The sequence below is a fragment of the Neophocaena asiaeorientalis genome, unplaced genomic scaffold (genome assembly GCF_003031525.2).
Source record: "Neophocaena asiaeorientalis asiaeorientalis breed wild unplaced genomic scaffold, Neophocaena_asiaeorientalis_V1.1 scaffold15, whole genome shotgun sequence".
Classification (NCBI taxonomy): Eukaryota; Metazoa; Chordata; class Mammalia; order Artiodactyla; family Phocoenidae; genus Neophocaena; species Neophocaena asiaeorientalis.
In genome coordinates this window covers 10,281,147-10,309,072 of record NW_020185328.1, presented here as the reverse complement: position 1 = coordinate 10,309,072, position 27,926 = coordinate 10,281,147, and the positions used below count along the sequence as shown (strand labels likewise).

Here is a 27,926-nt window from a genome sequence, read left to right as displayed (position 1 = left end):
TTGAAGTTGATAGCGATCACGTTGAGACATTAATTGAGAACAATCAATGTTATACCACACAGGAGAGAGCCGACATACTCAAAATATCCAAATCAAGCGTTGAAAATCATTTGCACCAGCTTGGTTATGTGAATTGCTTTGATGTTTGGGTTTCACATAAGTTAAGCAAAAAAACCCTTCTTGACCATATTTCTGCATGAGATTCTCTACTTAAACGTAATGAAAACGTTCCATTTTTGAAACAAATTGTGACGGGCGATGAAAAGTGGACACTGTACGATAACGTGGAATGGAAGAGATCGTGGGGCAAGAGAAGTAAAAAACCACCAACCACACAAAAGGCCGGTCTTCATCCAAAGAAGGTGATACTGTGTATATGTTGGGATTGGAAGGGAGTTTATTATGAGCTCCTTCCTGAAAACCAGACGATTAATTCCGACAAGTACTGCTCCCAGTTAGACCAATTGAAAGCAGCATTCAACGAAAAGCGTCCGGAAAGAGTCAACAGAAAACGCATAATCTTCCATCAGGATAATGCAAGACTGCATGTTTCTTTGATGGCCAGGCAAAAGCTGTTACAGCTTGGCTGGGAAGTTCTGATTCATCCACCGTATTCACCAGACATTGCACTTTCGGATTTCCATTTATTTTGGTCCTTACAAAATTCTCTTAATGGAAAAAATTTCAGTTCCCTGGAAGACTGTAAAAGACACCTGGAACAGTTCTTTGCTCAAAAAGATAAAAAGTTTTGGGAAGTTGGAATCATGAAGTTGCCTGAAAAATGGCAGAAGGTAGTGGAATAAAACGGTGAATATGTTGTTCAATAAAGTTCAGGGTGAAAATGAAAAATGTGTTTTTTATTTTTACTTAAAAACTGAAGGAACTTTTTGGCCAACCCAATACATATTTAAAATATCTTCTATTTGCTGGCTTGATTTTTCATCTCTTAATGGTGTCTTTTGATGCAGAGATGAGTTTTTTATAGGTGACACAATTTTTGGCAGGAATATTACTAAATAAGGGAAACAGTTTCAAACCTCCTTTTTCAAAATGCTCTCTTCATTGTACAGTTTCTTTCCAAAAGCAGTTCTCACTCATTTTTGAAACACGACTTTTACTTTGGGGCCATAGGATAAATGTATATATTAAAAAAAATTTTTTATTAGCATATCGTTGACAGCTACTTGTCATCACAGCAAAGGTCAGAAAATTTAAAACACTTGTCTTTTTTTCAAATAAACCTATAAAACTCTCCTTTAAGTCAGATAGTACTTCACTACAAGACATCAGGGAACAAATGATTTTCATGATCGTTCTCTTATGTCTTTACAGAGGAGTATAAACATTTAAAAACATTTAGATATTTGATTTTTTTAAAATAAAAATTAACCACATTGCTGACATACTGAAGCATGTAAACTGCAATATTTTGAAATATGCTGACCATCAGTGAACCCAGGATAGGTTGTGGTGCACACTGAGGCCTTGGTGTCAATCCCTGTATAGGATGCTGGCAAAACTTCATTTCTTCTATTTTTACCATACGAATAGAATTGAAAGCTCTCATATTCTCTGTTTGTTTCTGATGGAGACTGAGCCTCTTACATAATGCTTGAGTACAAGCTCCCATTTGGGAGGCCAAAAAGATAGAGGTAAACAGACATTTTGAAACTGGCAATTTGAACAATTAATTAATATTAACTTAACTATTTTTATTATTTGCATATCAATCAATTGAACGGATTTTAACAGATCCATAAATTACAAGGCAGATCTCTTCAAATGCTCTAGTCACTAAGCAGATACTAAAGTTTCAATAAATATTTGATATGATCTTGATTTTGGCTTAAGGGAAAATGGGAGAGATGAATTTCTACTTTGTAGATGTGGAAAAAGAAACACAATGACTTTCAGATAGTCTATGTCCTAAGACGTTGGGAGAAGAAAGAGGAGAGGAAGGGAAAAGGGTTGAATTGAATTAAGTAGTCTAATTTTTCTTTGCACAAGGTCGGAAACCTGAGGCCCTTCAGTGGACAGCCTTAACACAAATTCTGTAATGCATAGAGACAGACCTGCTAATGGTCGTAGTGTGAATGCAGAAGAGGGGAAGAACACGTGTAGAAACGAAAAGTGCCCCAGATCTAAAACTGCTCTGCACGTACGGTCCCTGTGCCGCTAGCTACTTTGGAAGTCCCAGCGGTGAGAGCAGCTTGGGTCTCCACACCTGGAGCCGGCCTCCGCGGCCACGCCCCAGAGGCGGGACGAGCTTTCCTCGCAGCCCCGCCCCTGCCCGCCCTCCTCGCCCTCCTGCGACGCCCTAGAAGCCGGTGGCGGTCGCGAAAACACCGGAAGGAGCTGGAGCTGTTGCGGGAAGTGGCCGGGAGGCTGGTATCCCGCAGGCTGAGCTGCGGGTCCGTTTTCCGGCCATCCAGAAGCGACACCGACCCCTCCTAGGCCAGGGGAAGAAAAGAGGAGCTGGTGGGAGGTGCGGCCGCAGGCCACCGTCGGCCGCGCTGGCGGGGCCCGTGGGGAAGGCCGTGGAGGTGAGCGCGTAGCTGTTGGGAGGGGCGCGGGGTCGAAGTGCGCCTCGCCTGCAGCTAGGGATCGGTCTGTGTTTTCGCTCCCGCGCGCCGGGGCTGTGGCTGCTGCAGCGGCCTCATTTTCTTGGTTCGGGGTGGTGGTGGGTGCGCGGGTGGGTAGAAGGCCTAGGCCCCTCCGGTGCTCTGCGCTGCAGGGATGATTGGTGGCCTCCCCAGTAGGGGCGGTGGAGGATGCGAGTCTGTCGTAGATTTGAGGAAGGGTCCCCAGGGGGCGCTCCCCTGGGAAGCGGGAGGAAGGAGGAGTGAGAAGAGTCCCGAAGCGGGCCTCCTCTCTTTTCCTCGGTCTCAGCATGACGGCTTATCAGCCCAGCACGGTGGGCGCAGGCGACTGAAAGCCCCTCAGTGCGCTGGCTCCTGGGTTCTGGTTTCGCTTTGCAGCGTAGTTGGGGTGATCGGACCCATTCGTGCAGCCCCAGGGGTCCCGTTATTAATTATTGTCAGCAGGAAAACCTAGGCGTCATCGTCACCGAAATTTTTCTAAGACGAATATTTAATCCTTACTGTTTCACCGGTTACTCCTTGCGGTCTGTCCATCCGCAGCTTTTGTTTGAGTCAGTTTCCATGGTGTGTGGTTTCCCAGACCGTTACTCTTACATATTTTACCTACTACAAAATGCTCTTCATTTGAATATTTACAGGGTGCAAATTGAGCTGTTGGATGACTATGGGTGTTTTGCACTCAAGTATTTTTAGGGTTTACGCCTCATATAATCAGTATAAGGCCGGGAAAATTGGGCCAGAGGGGAAAACGCTGGCAGGAGCATAGGCTCTAAACTTACGATAAGGATCTCTAGACTTATTGCTTAATAGATGTATAGAATAGTAGAATTTTTTAGTTTAATCAGATTATTTTTCTTTTAAGGAAAACTTGTTTCAAAAAATAATGAGGCTGTTCTAGTTCCACTTCTGGTTGAGACAATTGTATCATTTGGAAAGGTCTGACCAAAGCAGATAATAAGCTATTTGATTTGAACCTAATATGAATATTGTTAGTGAATTCATGCTATTAATATAAACATGGGGAAAAGTAGGAATCTTATTGAAAGACAGTGCTAATTTTAAGGAAAAGTAATAGTAATAAGTTATACTACACCAGGGGCTTTATGTTATTTAATTTACTTTGGCAGGATTAAAAAAAAAAGGACAGTACAAAAGTATTGCAGGAATAAACTATTTGACCTCTTGCCATATGCAAGAGGGATAGTCTACTTAAGATTGCTTCTTATTTTTGATCTGGTTTATAGCCAGCTTTCACTTTTTTGTCTTGAGCTCTTTATAACTTACACCTTTATAACCTATTTGTAAAAAATAACTGTGCATTTAATGACGTTAGATTGTAGTAAATAGATTATTTTAATCGTTTGAAATTCAGAGTTAAGGAGATAATTTTTACATTTATTTATTGTTAGAATTTTCAGTGACCTTTCACATATACAATCTTATTTGATCCTCATGCCAGTCCTCTGAGTTAGAAATGCCAAGAAGTAAAGTCTTTTCCCATGACAGAAGCATTTCGAGATTGTGTAAGGATCAGAATTTCCCTAAAGCCTGAAATAATCTTGAAGTAACCTTTGATATAAATTGGAATTCAGCTAAGTATTGGAACACTGTGAAGTATAACATGGGACAGACTCTGGACTCTTTGCAAGGAAATGAAGTACATAAATGGTGAAAGATTTTTGGTGAGAAACATGAAATGTAGTCATTTCCCAAAAATAAAGGAATAAGTAACAGCTTTCTTTAGTGTTGTTTTTAAACTTTTTTTTTAAGTCTGCATGTGACTTCAGGAGCATTTTGATAAATAGGTTAGTCCCAGAGAGTCTGAGATAAGCCCAGTTTGTTTGTCTATAAAAAGGAGCATGAATTTTGTACTAATACTTAAGAATGCATATATAAAAATAAATGTTCTTTTCAAAAGTTACTCTAGAAGGCTATGTAGGTCAATATCTATGAGTCTATCAGGGAAAGAAAGCCCTTTGGAAAATAAAAAGAATGGAACATGGTTTCTACCCTTAAAGAATTTAAAGTCAGGCTTGTAGTCAAGTAGGGTAGGTTTTTACAGAACTGTGGTAAAATGTCTTATGACTATTACAATCAGGAATTTAGGTGAGGGAGGCATTATTTGTGATTGAATCTTGATAGAGATGATATTTGAGATGAGTGAGCTTTGCAAGGTTTTCAACAGGCGAATATTGGAGGACATTTCTAAAAACAATAGATTATTGCGTTCCTGGAAAGGTACAACTTATATTTGAGAAAGGATCAGTACAACAATTTGGCTGATAATAAGTTATGATTTATCTAAGTTAGAAATAGGAGATGAAAAAGACAAATTACGAAGGGCTTCATTGAAAATGTTTGGTTAGAAGAGGTATGTGATCCATATGAATTCAGAATGAGCTGTAATTGGGAGATGATTGAGACCAAGAGAACACTTGGGCAGCTTTAGGTTAAGCAAGATCTTGATAGTGTTCTCCGCGGCATGTAGGATCCTCCTGGACCAGGGCATGAACTCATGTCCCCTGCATCGGCAGGCGGACTCACAGCCACTGCGCCACCAGGGAAGCCCCGATAGTGTCACTTTTGTGGCCCTTGTAGTTTCTCCAAAGTGCTATCTTGTAAGCAGACCTTGAGATAACATGGGTGCAGGTGAGATGCCAGGGAGCACAAGTGAGGGAGTGGGTAAAGAGTCAGGAAAGGGAAAAAAAGCCAGTGATGGGCAACTGGGGGTTAATCCTGTGGAGATTTTTGTAGAGCTGCCTTAGAATTGTCCTACTAACTGAAGGGTAGATGGGGAGTTTTTCCACCTACTCCAGTCCTCAGTGACGGAGATTGTTCTTGAAATGTTTTGAGCACTTCCCATTGTCTTAGCTAGGGTTGGGCAGGCTCCTGTTGGTGGAGGTGGGAAGCTGTCAGGATACTATCTGTACCAGCTGCAAGGTGAGCTGAAGGGATGGGGGCCGGATGTCAACTGTGTCTGTTAATAGGCATTCTTATTAAATAATCAAGATGTGAAATAAAAGCCTCAATTTAGGTGGAGATCTAGAAGAAATGTGAGTTAAGAACTGATGGATAAAAGAAGCAAGCAGTAGAATTTGTTAACTGGTAGAATATAGAAAATGAGGAGGGATGCTAAAATGGCACTGAGGTTTGAGAGTTATGTAACTTGTGATTGAGGAGGGTTGACAGAAGGTCACTGACATTCAAATTAGTTATTTCAGGAGAATAAAGGAATTACAGTGTGTTGAAGAGTGTTGATAAAGTAGAGTGTAGGTGACCAGTCATTCAAAAGGGAAAGTAGGGTGGAGATTTGAACAGTGCTGCCACCCCTACTAGATACACAGTGTCTGACCCATACTTGATTGGGCCTTTGTTAAATTAGCCTCTAAATGCCTGGGGCTAGCGCGTCCTGAAATATGGCAGTATGGTGAAAATATGAGAATGAATGTGACATAGAATAAGAAGATTTCTTACATTTTTTAACTATTTATAAAATCCTGAAGGAGGAATTGCTAATATTTTTAGTAGAGGCATTATTTAGATGAATAAATTCTGATTCTTTTTTATAATCAACAATATTCTGGTAAAGAAAAAAATTGACAAAATTTCTTAGAGTGGTTCTCATTTGAATATGGTGGTTGCAATTGTTTTTCCATGATTCTACATGTTCTACTTAAGTAGTTTTAATGACTGTCCCATAATGTTGATATTCTGTTAATTTAATTACCCCTCCATCTTGCTCAGAAGTGACTTAGGGTGAAAATCACCATCAGCTGGTTTGTGCTTCTATTAGAACTCTGTTATATTCATTGATTCTTGTTCTCCATTTCTCTTCCTCTTGCTTCCTCCCTCTTCTCTCTTCCCTCTCTGCCTAGTGTTTGTCACAATTATTTCAACTAGATAAGGCTACAGTTGACTATACTTTGCTGTTATTGGACAGATTTTTTTTCTTTGTAGGAAATGCTGATTAATGTTTACAAATCTTGATTAAGAATTTTATTTAAAGCGAGGTTGCTGGGTTGGAGCTATGCTTTTGGGTGGTCTATTGTGGCAGTGTTAAGAATAGGTTCTAGTACAGCTAGATTGCAGGTAGAGCAATCAATTAGGAGATTATATAGTTCTCTTAATAGACTCAGTAAGCCTCTCATTAATTAGACTGTTAAGGGTCAAAGGGACAGATGTTTTTAAGAAAAGGGAAATTAGAAGATTAGTACTAAATTTCTTTTTCTTTGTTATGGTTTGAACGAAAATTAAGAACGATTAGGGGAAGAGTTATAGGACTGTGAGATCTGTGTGAAGATTTTAAGGAGTTTGTGTTTGCTAGAATATTTGTTTAAAGGACAAGAAACACAGTTCTTAAAAGTGCTCATCAGGGGACTTCCCTGGTGGCACATTGTTTAAGAATCTGCTTGCCAATGCAGGGGACACGGGTTTAAGCCCTGGTCGGGGAAGCTCACATGCCGCGGAGCAACTAAGCCTGTGCACCACAACTACTGAGCCCGTGTGCCACAACTACTGAAGCCTGCGCGCCTAGAGCCCATGATCCGCAACAAAAGAAGCCACCGCAATGAGAAGGCCGTGCACCACAACGAAGAGTATCTCCCGCTCGCCGAAAGTAGAGAAAGCCCGTGCACAGCAACAAAGACCCAACACAGCCATAAATAAATAAATAAATTTAAAAATAAAGCAGTGCTCATCAGGGGACTTCCCTGGTGGTGCAGTGGATAAGACTCCACGTCTTATCCACTGGGGGCCTGGGTTCGATCCCTGGTAAGGGAACTAGATCCCACATGTGTGCTGCAACTAAGAGTTCGCATGCCACAACTAAGGAGCCCATGAGCCACAACTTAAGACCCAGCACAACCAAACAAATATATATTTTTTAAAAGTGTTCATCAGCATATTTTATAGATTAAAAGTCTCCACGGACTCTTATTATGAATTGATTTAGAATAAAATAAACTTTTCTGCCTATTGTACTCTTTGCTGATATTAATACTTCTATTGTCAATGTTTTTGGCTTGCTTTTGTTGTATAGTAATTTTCTTCTATGGTAAATATGGAAAAATAAGCTGTAAGGTTATTATAATGTTGTATTTTTACAATTAAAATAATTTTGAAACCTAGTATTTAAAATAGTACAGTTGGGCTTCCCTGGTGGCGCAGTGGTTAAGAATCCATCTGCCAGGGCAGGGGACACGGGTTTGAGCTCTGGTCCAGGAAGGTCCCACATGCTGCAGAGCAACTAAGCCTGTGCGCCACAGCTACTGAGCCTGCGCTCTAGAGCCTGCGAACTGCAACTACTGAGTCCACATGCCACAACTACTGAAGCCTGCCCACCTAGAGCCCATGTTCCGCAACAAGAGAAGGCACCGCAATGAGAAGCACATGCACTGCAACGAAGAGCAGCCCCCACTTGCCTCAACTAGAAGAAAGCCGCACACAGCAACAAAGACCCAACACAGCTAAAAATAATAAATAAAATTAAAAATAAAATAAAATAGTACAGTTGGGGGCTTCCAGGGTGGTGTAGTGGTTAAGAATCCTCCTACCAATGCAGGGGACATGGGTTTGATCCTTGGTCCGGGAAGATCCCACGTGCCCCGGAACAACCAAGCCCGTGCACCACAACTACTGAGCCTTGCGCTCTAGCGCCTGCGAGCCACAACTACTGAAGCCCACGCGCCTAGAGCCCGTGCTCCACAACAAGAGAAGCCACCACAATGAGAAGCCTGCGCACTGCAACAAAGAGTAGCCCCCGCTTGCTGCAACTAGAGAAATCCCAGGCAGAACAACAAAGACCCAATGCAGCCAAAAATAAATAATTATTTTTAAAAAAACAGTTTAAAAAAGTAAAAGATAAAATAGTACAGTTGGACTAGTCAGATTAGTTGTAGTAATGGAACAGTCGTATAGGTTGAAACTACTGACAGACAAATCAGTTTTTCTGCAGTCAGAGAATCTTAGAATTGACTTTAGGGCAAAATGCTGTCCTTTGAAACACCTGACAGTTGGTCTTCCAGCCTCTGTGTGTAACAATGATGGGGAACATCCTACTTCCCAAGGTTCCACCTTCCATTTTTATATAACTAATTGTTGAAAATCTTCACCATTGACTGGAGTTGCTATTTCTAAATTTCTCAAGTTACGTAAAAAAGAAAAGATCTCTCTTACTTTGATCATAATGTCCAAATAATTGGAATGCATGTATCAAGTCCTCCAACTTTTTTTTTTTTTTTTTGGCTGCTTGGAGTGACTTACGGGATTGTAGTCCCCCAGCCAGGGCCTGGGCAGTGAAAGTGCCGAGTCCTAACCACTGGACCGCCAGGGAACTCCCCTCAAGTCCTCCAACATTTGCCTTCTGCTGTCTAAACATAACATCCATACTTTCAATTTTTGCTCATAATAGTTAACATTTATTGAGTGCTTACTCTCACTCTGTTCGAAGTAATTTATATATGTTAACAAATGTGTTATATAACACCCCCCCAACTCCACAAGGTAGATTTTTGTAATTATCTCAATTTTATAGATGAGGGAACTGAGGCACAGAGAAGTGACTTAACCCTGGTCACAAACCTAGGACATAGTGGAGCTTGGATTTGAACCCAGGTAGCCTTGCTCCGGAAACTTTACTTTTAGCCATAGTGTTGTCTTTATGAGGATGCAGTTTTCAAATTATTTAAGACTGTCTATGGAAGGCATTTGTATTCTGTAGCTTTTAACGTTCTTCATAAATAAAACGTTCACTAAATAATCTACCTAGTTTATGAGTACAATAAGACTGGCTTCTCTTTTTATTGTGAAACCTATTCTGTTGATAAATTGAGTGAGAACTGCACTGTTGTTTCCTTCGTCTTTTAGCATCTAGAATCTAAATACCTGAAACCATTTTTTTGGCCTTACTTTAGACAGTAGACTCTTTTTTAAAAAATTAATTAATTAATTTATTTTTGGGTGTGTTGGGTCTTCGTTTCTGTGCGAGGGCTTTCTCTAGTTGCGGCGAGCAGGGGCCACTCTTCATCGCGATACGTGGGCCTCTCACTATCGCGGCCTCTCTTGTTGCGGAGCACAGGCTCCAGACGCGCAGGCTCAGTAGTTGTGGCTCACGGGCCCAGTCGCTCCGCGGCATGTGGGAACCTCCCAGACCAGGGCTCGAATCCGTGTCCCCTGCATTGGCAGGCAGATTCTCAACCCCTGTGCCACCAGGGAAGCCCCTGACAGTAGACTCTTTGAATGCCAATATAGAATACTATATCCATCCTTGTTAATCTTAGCTCATTTTTCTAAATAAAATGTCATTTCTTTAATTATTTTTATAATTTTGTAATTAGATTTAACTAGCCTGTCTTCTGTGTCTTTATCCAGAGTTTTGTTAAGAATTTTGAACAGTTCTGCCATCTGCTAATACAGAGTTTCTTCTGGATTCGTATTAATCTTCTGTGTAACTAATAAATTAGCAACCAGTTCTCATGACAAATTTTTTTGTCACAGTCACTTGATTCTGATTCTTTATAAATAGCTTTACTTTTTGGAATAGACTAGATAATGGAATACAGGCAGTTTTTCAATATTAAAAGGTTCTCCTTAGGTTACCAACTGTCTTGATGTGTAACAAATATTAATAACACTGGTCCCTATGCTTTTCCTGTATTAAAACGTGAATGTCTGCTATTCTTTTATTAGGATGACTGGGTCAGAATTTGGGGCCTGAAGATTAGGGGATTGTACTGCTAAAAAGTAATATCTTCCCCACCCCCTTAAAAGTAATATCTTCAGAAGCAGTTTTGAATCTACAGATGGGCACTTGAGCCCCTGCCAAAGCTGTACATCATACAGCATGATGCTGTCATTTCAACCTGGAAGATTTTTCAGTTGTTATTACCATCATTATTGCTGAGGAGATTTCAAATTGTCCAGATAGGGTAGATAGAGGGAAAAGTTGTCTGATAAAAGATTGCAAAGGTCAGGACAAATTGAGGTCAAATTATGGAAAGCCTTAATTTCCATGCACAGTTGGAATATCTTTTGCTCTCTAGTAATTCCCAACCTGTGATCCCCAAGCTTCCAGAGGAGTCTTAGAGTTTTGTAGATTAATAGTTTTGTAGATTTGTATATTTTGGAGATTAAACCCTTGTTGGTTTCTTCACTTGCATATATTTTCTTCCATTCTGAGGGTTGGCTTTTCGTTTTGTTTATGGTTTCCTTTGCTGTGCAAAAGCTTTTAAGTTTAATTAGATCCCATTTGTTTATTTTTGTTTTAATTTTCATTACTCTAAGGAAGTGGATCAAAAAAGATCTTGTTGCAGTTTATGTCAGTGTTCTGCCTATGTTTTCCTATAAGAGTTTTATAGTGTCTGGCCTTACATTTAGGTCTTTGATCCATTTTAAGTTTATTTTTGTGTATGATGTTTGGGAGTGTTCTAATTTCATTCTTTTACATGTAGCTGTCCAGTTTTCCCAGCATCGCTTATTGAAGAGACTGTCTTTTCTCCATTGTATATTCTTGCCTCCTTTTTCATAGATTAGGTGACAATAGGTGCGTGGGTTTATCTCTGGGCTTTTTACCCTGTTCCATTGATCTGTATTTCTGGTTTTGTGCCAGTACCATACTCTCTCGATTACTGTAGCTTTGTAGTATAGTCTGAAGTCAGGGAGCCCGATTCCTCCAGTTCCGTTTTTCTTTCTCAAGATTGGTTTGGCCATTTGGGGTCTTTTGTGTTTCCATACAAATTGTAAAATGTTTTGTTCTAATTCTATGAAAAAATGCCATTGGTAATTTGATGGGGATTGCATTGAATCTGTAGATTGCTTTGGGTAGTATAGTCATTTTCACAGTATTGATTGTTCTGATCCAAGAACATGGTATATCTCTCCATCTGTTTGTTCATCTTTGATTTTTTTCATCAGTATCTTATAGTTTTCTTTTTTAAAAAATAGTTTTTTTTTAAAAAAATAGTTTTTTTTAAAAAATAGTTTTTTTTAAAAAATAGTTTTTTTTAAAAAATAGTTTTTTTTTAAAAATAGTTTTTTTTTAAAAAAAATTTATTTATTTTTATGTATTTGGCTGCGTCAGGTCTTAGTTCCAGTGTGCAGAATCTTTGTTGCGGCATGTGGGATCTGTCGTTTCAGTGAGCAGGCTTCTCTCTAGTTGTGGTGTGCGGGCTCTTGAGCGTGGGGGCTCAGTAGTTGCGGCACGTGGGCTCTCTAGTTGTGGTGCACAGGCTCCAGAGCATGCAGGCTTAGTTGCCCCGTGACATGTGTGATCTTACTTCCGCGACCAGAGATCGAACCCATGTCCCCTGCATTGGAAGGTGGATTCTTAACCACTGGACCACCAGGGAAGTCCCAGTATCTTATAGCTTTCTGAGTACAGGTCTTTGGCCTCCTTAGGTAGGTTTATTCATAGGTGTTTTATTCTTTTTGTTGTGATGGTAAATGGGACTATTTCCTTAATTTCTCTTTCTGATCTTTTGTTGTTAGTGTATAGGAATGCAAGAGATTTCTGTGTATTAATTTTGTATCCAGCAACTTTACCAAATTCATTGATTAGCTCTAGTAGTTTTCTAGTAGCATCTTTAGGATTTTCTGTGTATAGTATCATGTTATCTGCAAATTAATTCTCATTAAGCTGTTTAAATACCAGAACATTAATAGCAGAATGGAGAGAACTCATCTTTCTCTAGTCCCCCTTTCTTCTTTGCTGTGAGGCAACATTCTGAGTACATAACCTTCAAAACTGTATTTTTATCCTTCTACAGTGGATATGTACATACAGATACAATGTGCTATTATGCATGTTTTGTTTTGGGGCTTTATTTTTTTTGAACATTGTTTTCTTATTTGTTTTGTTTTTTTTTTATTTTAACTGAAGTGTAGTTAATTTACAATGTTGTATTAGTTTCCAGTGTACAGCAAAGTGATTCTGTTGTACATATATATATATTTTTCACATTTTTTTCCATTATAGTTTATTACAGGATAATTAAATATAGTTTCCTGTGCTATACAGTAGGACCTTGTTTACCTGTTTTATATATAGTAGTTTGTATCTGATAATCCCAAACTCCTAATGTATTCTTCCCTCAGGTTTTAAATTTTTACTTCAGTGGTATCACAGAGAATGTATTATTTTGCATCTTCCTTTTTTTCCATTCAACATTATATCCTTTAGATCTATTCATGTTGATAAATTATCCATCCAGTTCATGAAGTTAAACTGATGTGTAGTGTTCAGTCATGAATATATATACATATACATATATATACGTATATATGTATATGTATATATATATCCAACCTTGTATTGATGCACTTAAAACGTTTTACAGTCAAAAGTGAGATAACATACTGTCTAGAAAGCAGTGAGAAGAACATTTCCATCCCATTGGCAAACATTGGTATTAAGAAGAAAATGTATAGTTTAAATACTTTTATTATTAAGTAAATAAAACTAAGAGAATTCAGTTCCCATATTTAGGGATTAAGAAAATAAAACAGAAAACAAATAGGACATGGGGATTAAAGATAAAACTGTAATTAATGGAATTGGAAACGACAAAACAAAAATAGTGGGAAGGATAAATCCCAAAGCTGGTTCTTTGCAAGGACTGATGAATTAGATAAACCTCATATAGAAGAGAAGAAAATGGAGTAAAAATATGCAATATTAGGAATGAGGAAGGAGACATCATAGATACCCAGGTATAGGAGAGGTTAACGGAATTTTATGCAAACCTTCTTGAGAATACTACATGTTATGCCATGATGCCAAAGTTGAAAGTCAAGATTAATGGATAATTTTTTTTTTTTTTTGCATTACGCGGGCCTCTCACTGTTGTGGCCTCTCCCGTTGCAGAGTACAGGCTCCAGACGTGCAGGCTCAGCGGCCATGGCTCACGGGCCCTGCCGCTCTGCGGCACGTGGGATCTTCCCGGACCGGGGCACGAACTCATGTCCCCTGCATCGGCAGGCGGACTCTCAACCACTGCGCCACCAGGGAAGCCCTAATGGATAATTTTATACCAAAATATAAATTAATAAAATTGACCCAAGAAGCAGAAAAGTTGAATTGACCAGTTCTTGCTCAAGGATTGAAAAGGTCATTGAAGATCTGTCCTTGAAAGAGGCAGCATAACAGATGGTTTCACAGCTGACTTTTATTTAGTTTATAAACAACATATAGTTTTTTTAAAAAACTGTATTGTATGTTATTAAAGATGCAAAGCTACTCAGTGCATTCTGTGAAGTACACATATTGGGTTGGCCAAAAAGTTCGTACGGATTTCTCCATAAGATGTTACAAACTTTTTGGCCAGCCCGATACTTTTATCCCTGATTAAAAATGCTATCAAAAAAGGTCAATCTCACTTACATATAGAAATGCAAAATTTCTAAATACAATATTAGCCAATAGAATCTAGATATGAAATAACGGACTAATAGTACATTTTGACCCAGTAGGGTGTATTACATCAGTGCAAGGATCCTTAGTATCAAGTCTGTTAATATAATAGATAACATCAACAAATGAAACAAGGAGTCTAGGAAGCCATCAGTAGCTGCTGAAAAGACATTTTTCAAAAAAAACACATCTTTATTGGAGTATAATTGCTTTACAATGTTGTGTTAGTTTCTGCTGTATAACAAAGTGAATCAGCTATATGCATATGTATATCCCCATATCTCCTCCCTCTTGAGTCTCCCTCCCACCCTCCTTATCCCACCCCTGTAGGTGGTCACAAAGCACCTAGCTGATCTCCCTGTGCTATGCAGCTGCTTCTCACTAGGTATCTATTTTACATTTGGTAGTGTATATATGTCAGTGTTACTCTTTCACTTCATCCCACCTTCCCTTTCCCCATGTCCGCAAGTCCATTCTCCACATCTGTGTCTTTATTCCTGTCCTGCCCTTTTTATCATAAATGGGTGTTGAATTTTGTGGAAAGCTTTTTCCGCATTTATTGAGATGATCATATGGTTTTTATTTTTCAGTTTGTTAGTATGGTGTATCACGTTGTTTGATTTGCGTATATTGAAGAGTCCTTGCATTCCTGGGATAAACCCCACTTGATCATGGTGTATGATCCTTTTAATGTGTTATTGGATTCTGCTTGCTAGTATTTTGTTGAGGATTTTTGCATTTATGTTCATCAGAGATATTGGCTTGCAGTTTTCTTTTTTTGTGACATCTTTGTCTGGTTTAGGTATCAGGGTGATGGTGGCCTCATAGAATGAGTTTGGGAGTGTTCCTCCCTCTGCTATATTTTGGAAGAGTTTGAGAAGGATAGGTGTTAGCTCTTTTCTAAATGTTTGGTAGAATTCGCCTGTGAAGCCATCTGGCTCTGGGCTTTTGTTCGTTGGAAGATTTTCAGTCACAGTTTCAGTTTCAGTGCTTGTGATTCGTCTGTTTATATTTTCTGTCCCTTCTTGGTTCAATCTCAGAAGGTTGTGCTTTTCTAAGAATTTGTCCATTTCTTCCAGGTTGTCCATTTTATTGGCATATAGTTGCTTGTAGCAATCTCTCATGATCCTTTGTATTTCCGCAGTGTCAATTGTTACTTCTCATTTTTCATTTCTAATTCTGTTGATTTGAGTCTTCTCCCTTCTTTTCTTGATGAGTCTGGCTAATGGCTTATCAATTTTGTTTATCTTCTCAAAGAACCAGATTTTAGTTTTATTGATCTTTGTTATTGTTTCCTTCATTTCTTTTTCATTTATTTCTGATCTGATCTTTATGATTTCTTTCGTTCTGCTAACTTTGGGGGGGTTTTGCTTCTTTTTTCTTTAATTGCTTTAGGTGTAAGTTTAGGTTGTTAATTTGAGATTTTTTTTTTGTTTCTTGAGGTAGGATTGTATTGCTTTTAACTTCTCTCTTAGAACTGCTTTTGCTGCATCCCATAGGTTTTGGGTCATCATTGTTTTCATTGTCATTTGTTTCTAGGTATTATTTGATTTCCTCTTTAATTTCCTCAGTGATCTCTTGGTTATTTAGTGACGTATTATTTAGACTCCATGTTTTTGTATTTTTTACAGTTGTTTTCCTGTAATTGATATCTATTCTCATAGTGTTGTGATCAGAAAAGGTACTTGATATGATTTCAGGTTTCTAAAATTTACCAAGGCTTGATTTGTGACCCAAGGTATGGTCTATCCTGGAGAATGTTCCATGCACAGTAGAGAAGAAAGTGTATTGTGTTGTTTTTGGATGGAATGTCCTACAAATATCAATTAAGCCCATCTTGTTTAATGTGTCATTTAAAGTTTTTGTTCCTTATTTATTTTCATTTTGGATGATCTGTGCATTGGTGAAAGTGGGATATTAAAGTCCCCTACTATGATTGTGTTACTATTTCCTCTTTTATGGCTGTTAGCATTTGCCTTATGTATTGAGGTTCTCCTATATTGGGTGCATAAATATTTACAATTGTTATATCTTCTTGGATTGATCCCTTGATCATTTTGTAGTGTCCTTCATTGTCTCTTTTAATAGTCTTTATTTAAAGTCTATTTTGTCTGATACAAGAATTGCTACTCCAGCTTTCTTTTTCCATTTGCATGGAATATCTTTTTCCATCCCCTCACTTTCAGTCTGTATGTGTCCCTAGGTCTGAAGTGGGTCTCTTTTATTTTTTTTATTTTTTATTTTTTTGCTGTACGCGGGCCTCTCACTGCTGTGGTCTCTCCCGTTGCGGAGCACAGGCTCTGGACGCACAGGCTCAGCGGCCATGGCACACGGGCCCAGCCGCTCCGCGGGCATGTGGGATCTTCCCGGACCGGGGCACGAACCCGTGTCGCCTGCATCGGACGGCGGACTCTCAACCACTGCGCCACCAGGGAAGCCCTGAAGTGGGTCTCTTTTAGACAGCAGATATATGGGTCTTGTTTTTGTATCTGTTCAGCCAGTATATGTGTTTTGGTTGGAGCATTTATCCATTTACATTTAATATAATCATCAATATGTATGTTCCTATTACCATTTTCTTCATTATTTTGGGTTTGTTTTTGTAGGTCTTTTCCTTCTCTTGTGTTTCCTTCCTAGAGAAGTTCCTTTAGCATTTGTTGTAAAGTTGGTTTGGTGGTGCTGAATTCTCTTAACTTTTGCTTATCTGTAAGCGTTTTAATTTCTCCATTGAATTTGAATAAGATCCTTGCTGACTAGAGTATTCTTTGTTGTAGGTTTTTCCCTTTCATCACTTTGAATATGTCCTGCCACTCCCTTCTGGCTTGCAGAGTTTCTTCTGAAAGATCATCTGTTAACCTTATGGGGATTCCCTTGTATGTTATTTGCTGCTTTTCTCTTGCTGCTTTTAATATTTTTTTTGTAGTTAATTTTTGATTGTTTGATTAATATGTGTCTCAGAGTGTCTCTCTTTGGGTTCATCCTGTATGGGACTCTCTGTGGTTCCTGCACTCGATTGACTATTTCCTTTCCCATGTTAGGGAAGTGTTCGACTATAATCTCTTCAGATATTTTCTCAGTCCCTTTCTTTTTCTCTTCTTCTTCTGGGACGCCTAAAATTGAATGTTGGTGCATTTAATGTTGTCCCAGACGTCTCTGAGACTGTCCTCAATTCTTTTCATTCTTTTTTCTTTATTTTGCTCCCTAGTAGTTATTTCCACCATTTTATCTTCCAGGTCAGTTATCTGTTCTTCTGCCCTGTTATTCTGCTATTGATTCCTTCTACAGTATTTTTAATTTCAGTAATTGTGTTGTTAATCACTGTTTGTTTCCTCTTTAGTTCTTCTAGAACCTTGTTAAATATTTCTTGTGTTTTCTCCATTGTGTTTCCGAGATTTTGGATCATCTTTACTATCATTACTCTGAATTCTTTTTCAGGTAGGTCGCCTATTTCGTCTTCATTTATTTGGTCTTGTAGGTTTTTACCTTGCTCCTTCATCTGTAACATATATATATATTTTTTTTAAATTAAATTAAATGTATTTATTTATTTTTGGCTGTGTTGGGTCTTCGTTTCTGTGTGAGGGCTTTCTCTAGTTGTGGCGAGCAGGGGCCACTCTTCATTGCGGTGCGTGGGCCTCTCACTGTCATGGCCTCTCTTGTTGTGGAGCACAAGCTCCAGATGCGCAGGCTCAGTAGTTGTGGCTTACAGGCTTAGTTGCTTCATGGTATGTGGGATCTTCCCAGACCAGGGCTTGAACCCGTGTCCCCTGCATTGGCAGGCACATTCTCAACCACTGCACCACCAGGGAAGCCCTGTAACATATTTTTTTGTCGTTTCTTTTCTTTTTTCTTTCTTTCTTTTTTTTTTGATGGATGGATGGTGCTGTATTCCTGTCTTACTGGTTGTTTGGCCTGAGACATCCAGCAATAGAGTTTGGAGGCAGTTGGTTAGAGCTGGGTCTTGGTGCTGAGATGAGGACCTCTGGGGGGCCTCACTCTGGTTAATATTCCCTGGGGTCTGAAGTTCTCTGTTAGTCCAGTGAGTTCGACTTGGAACTCCCACCACAGGAGCTTGGGCCCGACCTCCAACCTGGGAATTGAGATCTCGCAAGATGGTCACTGGGGGTTCCTCCCGTCCCCTTAGGTCTCCGTGGTCCCCCACCAGTGCCTGGTAGGTGCCCTAATTGTGAGGAGATGTGAATTCCACGTCCTCCTAGTACACCATCTTGACTCTGCCGTGAAAAGACATTCGATAGAGTTCATTAATACCATTTCTAACTAATATAATAATATAAATCAACTATACTTCAGTTTTTAAAATTAATTTATTTTATTTTTGACTGCATCGGGTCTTTGTTTTTCTAGTGGCCAGCGGTGGCAACTCTTCATTGTGGTACGCGGGCTTTTCATTTCAGTGGCTTCTCTTGTTGCAGAGCACAGGCTCTAGGCACGTGGGCTTCAGTAGTTGCAGCACAGGGGTTCAGTAGTTGTGGCTCTCAGGTTCTAGAGCACAGGGTCTGTAGTTGTGGCGCATGGGCTTAGTTGCTGTATGGCATGTGGGATCTTCCCGGAGCAGGGGCTTGAAGCTGTGTCCCCTGCATTGGCAAGCAGATTCTTAACCAGTGTGCCACCAAGGAAGTCCCTGTGCTTCAATTTAAAAGACCATTTCTGATTTTTAAAATGTAAGTACACTAAGAATGGAAAAAAATTTTAGTAGATATCCTAAATGGCAAAACATTAATATAAGGACCCTGACATGGATGCTTACAGTCACCTTTATATTCAAGATTGCTTTTAGAGATTCTAATAAATGCATTAAAACAGGAAAATTAAATAGCTGGTAGTAATATTGGAACAGAAGAGGTAAAATTATCAGGTTGTCTAGTGTACTTAGAGAGTAGACAAGGAAATGGAAATGGAACAGGGAAGGAAGTATGTTTTTACAGTTATCAAACTATTCTGTGTAGAATATTAGTCTCTGAATTAGATTAATGTAATATGGGCATAGACAGATGAGTTTAAAAAAATAGAAAATCCAGAAATATTTTATGTGCCAATTTAATAAAGAATAAAGATAGGATTATAATTCAGTGGGAAATGTGTTGATTGTATAATAAAGGCACTGGTACAAATGTCTGCCCATCTGGAAGAAAATAAAGTTGGATTCCTGTCTTAAGATAAACTCCAGATAGATTAAAAGCCTTGTTAAAAAAAAATTTAAGGGTATTCTACAGCTTTAGCTCTATAAATTAGGGTGAAGGAAACCTTAAGATTGGAAACTCAGATGCTATTAAAGAATGAGATCTGTCTGATTTTATAAATGCAAACTTTTAATAATAAAGCGTACCATAAGAAAGTTAACAATAGTTTTGGCACTAAGGTAGGCATATAGACTAATGGAAAAGCATAGAGCCCAAAATAACGCACACATATAGTCATATTTTAAGAAAATATATTATCAGCTTTACTGAGGTATAATTGACAAGAATTTTTTTAGGCTTTTTTTTTTTGCGGTACGCGGGCCTCTCACTGTTGTGGCCTCTCCCGTTGCGGAGCACAGGCTCTGGGCGCACAGGCTCAGTGGCTATGGCTCACGGGCCTAGCCGCTCCGCAGCATGTGGGATCTTTCTGGACCGGGGCACGAACCCGTGTCCCCTGCATCGGCAGGCAGACTCTCAACCATGGCGCCACCAGGGAAGCCCCTGACAAAAATTTTTATATATAAGGTGTACAATGTGGCAGTTTCATATAAACATACATTGGAAAGTAATTACCACAGTCAAGCTAGTTAGCATTCATTACCTCATGTAGTTACTTTAATTTTTTTTTCTTGTCATGCCCCCACCCCTTCCCCTTTGGCAACCACCTGTTCTCTGTGTTTATGTGTTCGTTTCTGTTTTGTTTTTTAGATTCCATGTATACGTATTTGTCTTTCTTATTTTGACTTATTTCACTTAGTATAATACGCTCTAGGTCAATCCATGTAGTCACAAATGGCAAGGTTTCATTCTTTTGTATGGCTGAGTAGTATTCCATTTTGTGTATATGTGTGTGTGTGTGTATGTGTGTGTGTGTGTGTGTGTGTGTGTGTGTGTGTGTGTGTATACACCCCACATATTTTTTATCCATTCATCTGTTGATGGATACTTAGGTTGTTTCCACATTTTGGCTGTTGTAAATAATATTGCATTAACATAGGGATGCCCATGTATGTTTTTGAATTAGTGTTTTTGTTTTCTTCGGAAAGGTATGCAGAAGTGGAATTGCTGGATCATATGATAGTTCTATTTTTAATTTTTTGAGGAACTTCCATACTGTTTCCCATAGTGGCTGTACCAATTTTCAATCCCACCAACAGGGTACAAGGGTTCCCTTTTCTCCACATCCTCACAAACACTTGTTTGTTGTCCTTTTGATAATAGGCATTTTGACAGGTATGAGGTGATATCTCATTGCAGTTTTGATTTGCATTTGCCTGCTGATTAGTGATGCTGAGCATCTTTTCATGTGTCTCTTGGCTACCTGTATGTCTTTTATGGAAAATGTCTATTTAAAATGCCCATGTTTAAATTAGGTTGCTTGCATCTTTGATGTTGGGTTGTATGAGTTTTTTTATATTTTGGATATTGATCCCTTATCAAATAAGGGGCAATCGTGGGGTCTTCTGTTGTGGCAGCGCTGACTGCTGTGGGTGTGCTAGTGGCTGGGGCTGGCCCCTGGCCTGGTTGGCTGCCAGGTGCTGCCTCTTGTAGAGGTTGCCAGTCAAGAGTGGAGTTTTGTTTCCTGCAGACCGCCAGCTTTCCCATACTCAAGCCCTGCTGGGCCTTCAGAGCTAGGTATTCTGGGGGCTCATTTTCACTGTGCAGATCCCTCAGGCTGGAGAGCCCAGTGTGGGGCTCAGAACCTTCACTCCTTGTGGAGAAACTCTGTAGTAGTGATTTCTTTTTTAATATTCCTTATTTTTGGCTGTGTCTGGTCTTAGTTGTGGTACGTGGGATCTTTCATTGTGGCACGTGGACTCTTCATTGTGGCGCGTGGGCTTCTCTCTAGTTGTGGTGTGCAGGCTCTCTAGTTTAGTTGTGGCTTGTGGGCTCAGTAGTTGCGGTGCACAGGCTTAGTTGCCCTGCAGCATGTGTGGTCCTAGTTGCCCAACCAGGGATCCAACCTGCGTCCCCTGCACTGGAAGGTGGATTCTTAACCACTGGACCACCAGGGAATTCCCTACAATTGTGATTATTCTCTTGTTTGTGGGTTGCCTACCCAGGCGTGTGGGTCTTGACTATATTGCGTCTCTGCTCCTTCTATCTATTTCATGGTTCCTTCCTTATATCTTTAGTTCTGAAAAATCTTTTCTGCTAGTCTTCAGGTCATTCTCATAGATAGTTGCTCTGTAAATAGTTGTAATTTTTGTGTGTGTGCGGAAGGAGATGAGCTCGGGGTCTGCCTACTTCACCATCTTAGTAAAGTATCCCCTGGTCAAATGTTTTTTGTCAAGAGTGCCAAGACCATTCAGTGGGAGAAAAAACAGTCTTTTCAAGAAAGGGTATTGGGCAAACTGTATATCCATATGCAAAAATATGACATTGGATCCCTACCTTACACAAACATACAAAAATTGACTTTAGTGGATCAAAGGCCTAAACATAAGAACTAAAACTCTTAGAAGAAAATATGGAGGGGGGAACTGTGACATTGGATTTGGCAGCGACTTCTTGGATCTGACACTAAAAGCACAGGTCACAAAAGTAGTAAATAGATAACTTGGATTATATCAATTAGAAACTTCTGTGCATCAAAGGACACAGTCAACAGAGTGAGAAGGCCACCTATGGAATGGGCGAAAATATTTGCAAATCGTGTATCTGGTAAGGAGCTAAATATCCAGAGTACATAAAGGACTCCTACAACTGAACAACAAAAAAGCAAAAACTCGATTAAAAAAATGGCTCAAGTACTTGAATAGACTTTTCTCCAAAGAAGGTATATAAATAAATGCTTAACAAGCACATGAAAAGATGCTCAACATTACTAATTGCAAAAATGCAAATCAAAACCACAGTGAGATATCACCGCAATTGAATGTTATTCAGTCTGGAAAAGGAAGGAAATTCTGGCCCAAGCTATAAAAATCAATGAACGTTGAGGACATTATGCTAAGAAAAATAAATCACAAAGAAAATACTCGATTTCACTTGCGAAGTACCCTGACTAGTCAAATTTGTAGAGACAAAAAGTGAAATGGTTGTTGCCAGTGGTTGGTGGGAGGGGGAATGGAGAGTTGCTGTGTAATGCTGTGGAGTTTCACTTTTGCAAGATGGGATGAGTTCTGGAGATTGATTGCCCAACAGTGTGAGTGTACTTAATGCTACTGAACTGTACATTTAAAAATGGTTAGGATGGGCTTCCCTGGTGGCGCAGTGGCTAAGAGTCCGCCTGCCGATGCAGGGGACACAGGTTCCTGCCCCGGTCTGGGAAGATCCCACATACCCGGAGCGGCTGGGCCCGTGAGCCATGGCCGCTGAGCCTGCGTGTCCGGAGCCTGTGCTCCGCAATGGGAAAGGCCACAACAGTGAGAGGCCTGCGTACGGGAGGAAAAAAAAATGGTTAGGATGATAAACTTATGTGTATTTCATCAAAATTAAAAACTTAATAGACAAATAGTAAGTTTGAAAAATGGTTGCAGTATAGAAGACAGGATTCCGTTTACAAGAAGAGGCTATCAACCCAATTGTAAAAAGGGCAAAGATTTAAAGAGCCATTAAATAAAATAGCAAATCTAGGAGGCTATAAAATTCATGAAAAGACAGTCTCACAGGTTGTCAAGGTAATGCAAATTAAAGAGTCTCGTGCTCCCCTGACTGAGCTAGCCACGCATGTCAAGGCAATGCAAATTAAATACTAGTGAAATATAACAGCATACCCATCAAATGACAACAGTTAAAAAAAAGAAAGCCAGTAATACCTTTACTAGTATAGGAAATGGTGTTGATGTGCAGAAAATGGTATTCCCTTATGAGTGGAAATATGAATTATTATATCATTTTTTGGAAAGTAATATTGTAAAATCTATTTTTATAAATTGGCCCATGTAATACAAATATAAAAGCCCACCCATTATGTTTACATGGATTTTTTAGTGGCAGAATATGGAAGCAAAGTGAAAGTCTATTATTAGAAGAATTGATTGAATGCATGCATCCATGTGTGAATGCATTTCGTATGTATCCATGAAAATTTTGACATAAATGGATGTCTTTTAAAATATTATTGAAAAAATAAAATATTATTGACAAAAAAGATGGCCATGAATATCTCTGTATGTGTATTTGTGTATGATTTATATGGAAAATTATTAAAGCATACCTACAAGTTTTATAGTGTAGGTATGCTGGTGATAAATTCTTTCAGCTTTATTATGTCTAATGCTGTCTTTATTTTGCCTTTGTTTTTGAAAGATATTTTCCTAGGTGTGGAGTTCTTGGTTGACAGTGTTCCTTCAGTAAACTGTAAAGATGTTGCTCCTCTGCCTTCCAGCTTATGTTGTTTCTAGTATACATTCTGGGTCTTTGGGGGCTGCTTTTAAGATGTCTGTCCTGTCACTGGTTTTAAGCAACTTGTTTTTGATATGCTGTGGTTTTATTTGTTCTTATATCTTGTGTTGCTTCAATTTGTAGGTTTTTTAGTTTTCATCCTGTTCAGACTTTTCCATCTAGCTGAGTGATGCTCTTGTTTAAGTTTCTCCATCTTTGTGTTTCATAGTTTCTTTTGCTGTGTCTTCAAGTTCATTATTCTTTTGCCTTGTCTTATCTACTCTTAATCTCATCCATTGTATTTTTCACCTCAAATTTTTTTTTTTAACATCTAAATACTTGATTTGGGTCTTTCTTTTTTTTCCTATCTTTCATGTCTTTCCTTATCATTTGTATCCTTTATTCTATCATCTGTCTTATGTCTGGGTTCCTTAGTTTTTCTTCCCCACTGAGGGTCAGATTTTCCTTTCGAACCCGTGTCCCCTGCATCGGCAGGCGGACTCTCAACAACTGCGCCACCAAGGAAGCCCTATCTTATAATTTTTTAAAATTAATTAATTTATTTGTTTATTTTTGGCTGCATTGGGTCTTTGTTGCTGTGCGTGGGCTTTCTCTAGTTGTGGCGAGCAGGGACTATTCTTTGTTGTGGTGCGCTGGCTTCTCATTGTGGTGGCTTCTCTTGTTGTGGAGCACGGGCTCTAGGTGTGTGGGCTTCAGAAGTTGTGGCACATGGGCTCAGTAGTTGTGGCTTGCACGCTCTAGAGCACAGGTTCAGTAGTTGTGACGCATGGTCTTAGTTGCTCCACGGTATGTGGGATCTTCCCAGACCAGGGCTTGAACCTGTGTCCTCTGCACTGGCAGGCAGATTGTTAACCACTGTGCTGCCAGGGAAGCCCCTGTATATCTTATAGTTTTTGATTGGATGCCAGACATTTGATTTTTACCTTGTCAGGTGCTGGTTGTTTTCATTCCTTTAAATGTTCATTTTTTTTCTGAGGCATAGTTAAATTCCTTGGGAACAGTTTGACCCTGTAATGCTCTCTTTTGAACTTTTTGAAGGCAGAACCAAAGTAGTCTTTCTTCTAGGGATAATTTTTTCCCAATACTAAGGTGATACCCTTCTGAGTATGCTATTTTATTTCTTCTGTATTATGAAATCTTTCAACTCTGTCTGGTGGAAACACAGACAGACCTGGGTTGGCTTTGAGAATTGTTCTACCTGCTCCTTTCCAGTAGTTCTTTCCCCTTCTTAGGGTAGTTTAATCACAGGCACACGCTCATCAGTACTGGTTGAAAACATAATGGTAGCCCTTTACGAATCTCCAGAGTTCACTTGCTCTCTATTCAGTTCTTTACTGTCTGTCACTCACCTTGGCCTCCCTGAATTTTCAACTCTGTCTCTTCAACTTAGCGAGATCACCAAAATCTGTTTGGGTTTTCTTCTACCTGTACTGTGGCCTAGAAGGAAATTCTCTCCAGGCAGTAAGTTGGGGCAGTCACCTTGTTTTTATCTTCTTATGGATCAGTGTCCTGCAGTACCTGTTATCCAGTGTCTGTGTCTGAAAACCATTATTTTATATTTTTTGGTCTGGTTTCTTACTTATTTGAGAGGGTAAATCTGGTCCGTGTCACTCCATTATGGTTGCAAGTGGGAGTATTTGGATAAGAGGGAAAGATATCTAATTACAAAAGGAAGTGAGAGGTGGGTGGGAAACCCTCCTCCATACATAAATAAAAATGGAAAATATTAATTATTTTAAGTTTAACTTCATGCTCTGAAAGTCAGGAGCATGGCTTATGTAATATTACGTAGTAATGTGGTATTTATAAATAATGACTTATTCAATATCAACCCCAGTGTTATTCCTGTTGTATTTTGTAGGTTGCAGTATAATATTGGACTTATCATTTGATTTGATTTGATAGAAGCTTTTTAATGTGTTTTCTAATGTGTTAATATTTCAGCACATTTATAACTGTTTATTCTTTCCTAGAAAGTTTCTTAACTTTTTCCCAAATAATTTTCTCAAACCCCAAAGATGAATGAAAGCTCATAAAATGCCCTGTTATTAAGCATGTACAATCCAGGACTTCCCCTGGTGGCGCAGTGGTTAACAATCCGCCTGCTAGTGCAGGGGACACAGGTTCGATCCCTGGTCTGGGAAGATCCCACATGCTGCAGAGCAACTAAGCCCGTGCGCCACAGCTACTGAGCTTGTGCTCTAGGGCCCACGAGCCACAACTACTGAGCCGCTGTGCTGCAACTATTGAAGCCCACGTGCCTACAGCCCATGCTCCACTATAAGAGAAGCCACTGCATTGAGAAGTTTGTGCACCGCAACGAAGAGAGCCCCCACTCTCTGCAACTAGAGAAAGCCTGTGTGCAGCAACGAAGACCCAACACAGCAATAGATAGATGGGTAGAATGTACAGTCCAAAGACGACCTAGAAATCCTTACTGAGTTAGACTTGAGATGTTTACTTGGAAATCACTCACTTAAACCATTCATAAGATAATCTGGGCATTGAATGCAGTGTATAAGTTTGCTCTATGATTCATAAGATTTAAAGTAGAGGTGGATAAAATTTAGTGACATTACAGTACATTGTGATGTCTTGGAGGAAATTAAGTTCACTGGGATTGCAGAATACTTTGCCTTCTGTTTACTTTAATGGAATTGAGGAAACTCCTGAAGAATATTAGGAAAATTATTATTGATTTGGGAAACTACCTCAGTCTTAAACTGGTTGTCTCATAGGGGAGGGAGGTCTGAGACCTTTACTGGTCATATAAAAAAACCTCAAGGGATGATGCAGAGTGCCTAATAAAGTTTTATGTGTATATGTAGTATGTGCTACACACATGACATGTACTACCTCATTTAACCCTTACCGTAGGAGTACGACATTCAGCACTTACTGGAATCTTCAGGTCTATTTGACTTTAGAGTCCTTGGCTCTTACCTATGAGATATATAGGTGGATTCAAATCCTAGTTTGAATCCTATGTTAACAATGTGAACTCAGTTAGGTTTTCTTCTCTTATTAGCCTTATATGCAGATGAAGATAATAATGGTGCCTATCTCAGTGTTGTTGGAAGGATCATATGATAATGTGGTTCTCAACCTGGGATGACTTTGTCCCCAGAGGACATAATTTTACACTGTCTAATGACATTGGTTGTCAAAGCTCAGAGTGGTAGTAGTGACGGTGTTCTGGTATCTAGTGGGTAGAAGAAGGAATGTTGCTAAATATCTTACAATGTACAGGACAACCCTCCACAAGAGAGAATTATCTGGCCTGAAGTGTCAGTGGTGCCAGGGTTGAGAATCTGATATAAATTGACTATGCTGGTTTATTGCTAGGATACCAAACTATTTCATTTATATCATCAGTGGGCTATTGCTAGTGTGAAAATGAAGGTTTCCATTTGAATTCTTTTTCTTTTCAATTCCAATTCTAGCCTAAGGGTTAATCTTTTTAAACGAAAAATAAGAAGGGATAAAAATACTTAGATTGAATAACCTGAAGTTTTTTCCCTTTTATTTACCTCTAAAAAATGAAATGGGAGAAAGGGGAAAAAGCAGCAAAAGTAATGGAGAAACAAACTTACATTGACTCATAGGTATCAATTTTAATAAAATGATTATTTATTAGTAGAGAAACTTCCAATGTTGAAATTAACTTCAATTGTGAAAGTACCCTAGATGTATTTGAAAATATACACTTTTATAGGGCAAACTTATAAACATGTATGCTTCTTGTTTTATCTTTTAATAATTTTTAATATATTAGCACTTTTAAAATTGACTTTTCTGGTCAATTTTTCTGTAGGTATTACCTCATTTGGAAAGCCTTGAGAAACAGGAAAACATTTCTAACAAAATGTCAGCTTTTCGAGGTCATTGTCCGCATTTGGATTCAGTTGGTGAAATAACTAAAGAAGATTTAATACAAAAATCTCATGTAAGAAAGAGGGCTTTTTTTCTTCCTTTAAAAAATCCTTTAAAAGATCATATTCATTTTTCTCCCAGATATGTGTTTTCTGTAGATTACTACAATATTCTATGTTCATGAATCCAAATTTTTTATATATGATATTAGTGAATATATATATTTGGCTGTATTTATGTAACGGTAATATTGTCTGTGTGATTTTCCTTTCATAGGGTTCTTGTCAGGATTGTAAAGTCAGAGGACCAAACCTTTGGGCGTGCCTGGAGGTATGTGTATGTTTCTTCTCAAAAGTTTGATATAAAAATTTATATCTGAATAAGGTTAACTAGAAGATTTTTTTGACACTTAGAGGACTTCATAAATGAACAATACTTTAAGAAGATCATTATCGATTATAAAAATTAAACTTTAAACTTTGGGCTTTAACTTACAGT

General features: G+C 39.0%; 1 protein-coding gene across 3 annotated transcripts in view; it reads left to right on the top strand.

Moving 5' to 3' along the window:
• Nucleotides 1-2,316: 2,316 nt before the first annotated feature.
• Nucleotides 2,317-27,926, top strand: part of USP33 (ubiquitin specific peptidase 33) — a 62,020-nt gene continuing 36,410 nt past the window's right edge. For 2 of the 3 annotated variants that reach the window (XM_024734578.1, XM_024734580.1), the window contains exons 1-3: nucleotides 2,317-2,543; nucleotides 27,370-27,501; nucleotides 27,705-27,758. In XM_024734578.1, coding sequence (XP_024590346.1) covers nucleotides 27,421-27,501; nucleotides 27,705-27,758 — 135 coding nt within the window. In that variant the 5' untranslated portion in view covers nucleotides 2,317-2,543; nucleotides 27,370-27,420. The remainder of the gene's footprint in view (nucleotides 2,544-27,369; nucleotides 27,502-27,704; nucleotides 27,759-27,926) is intronic. The other variant, XM_024734581.1, reaches the window with a different exon arrangement.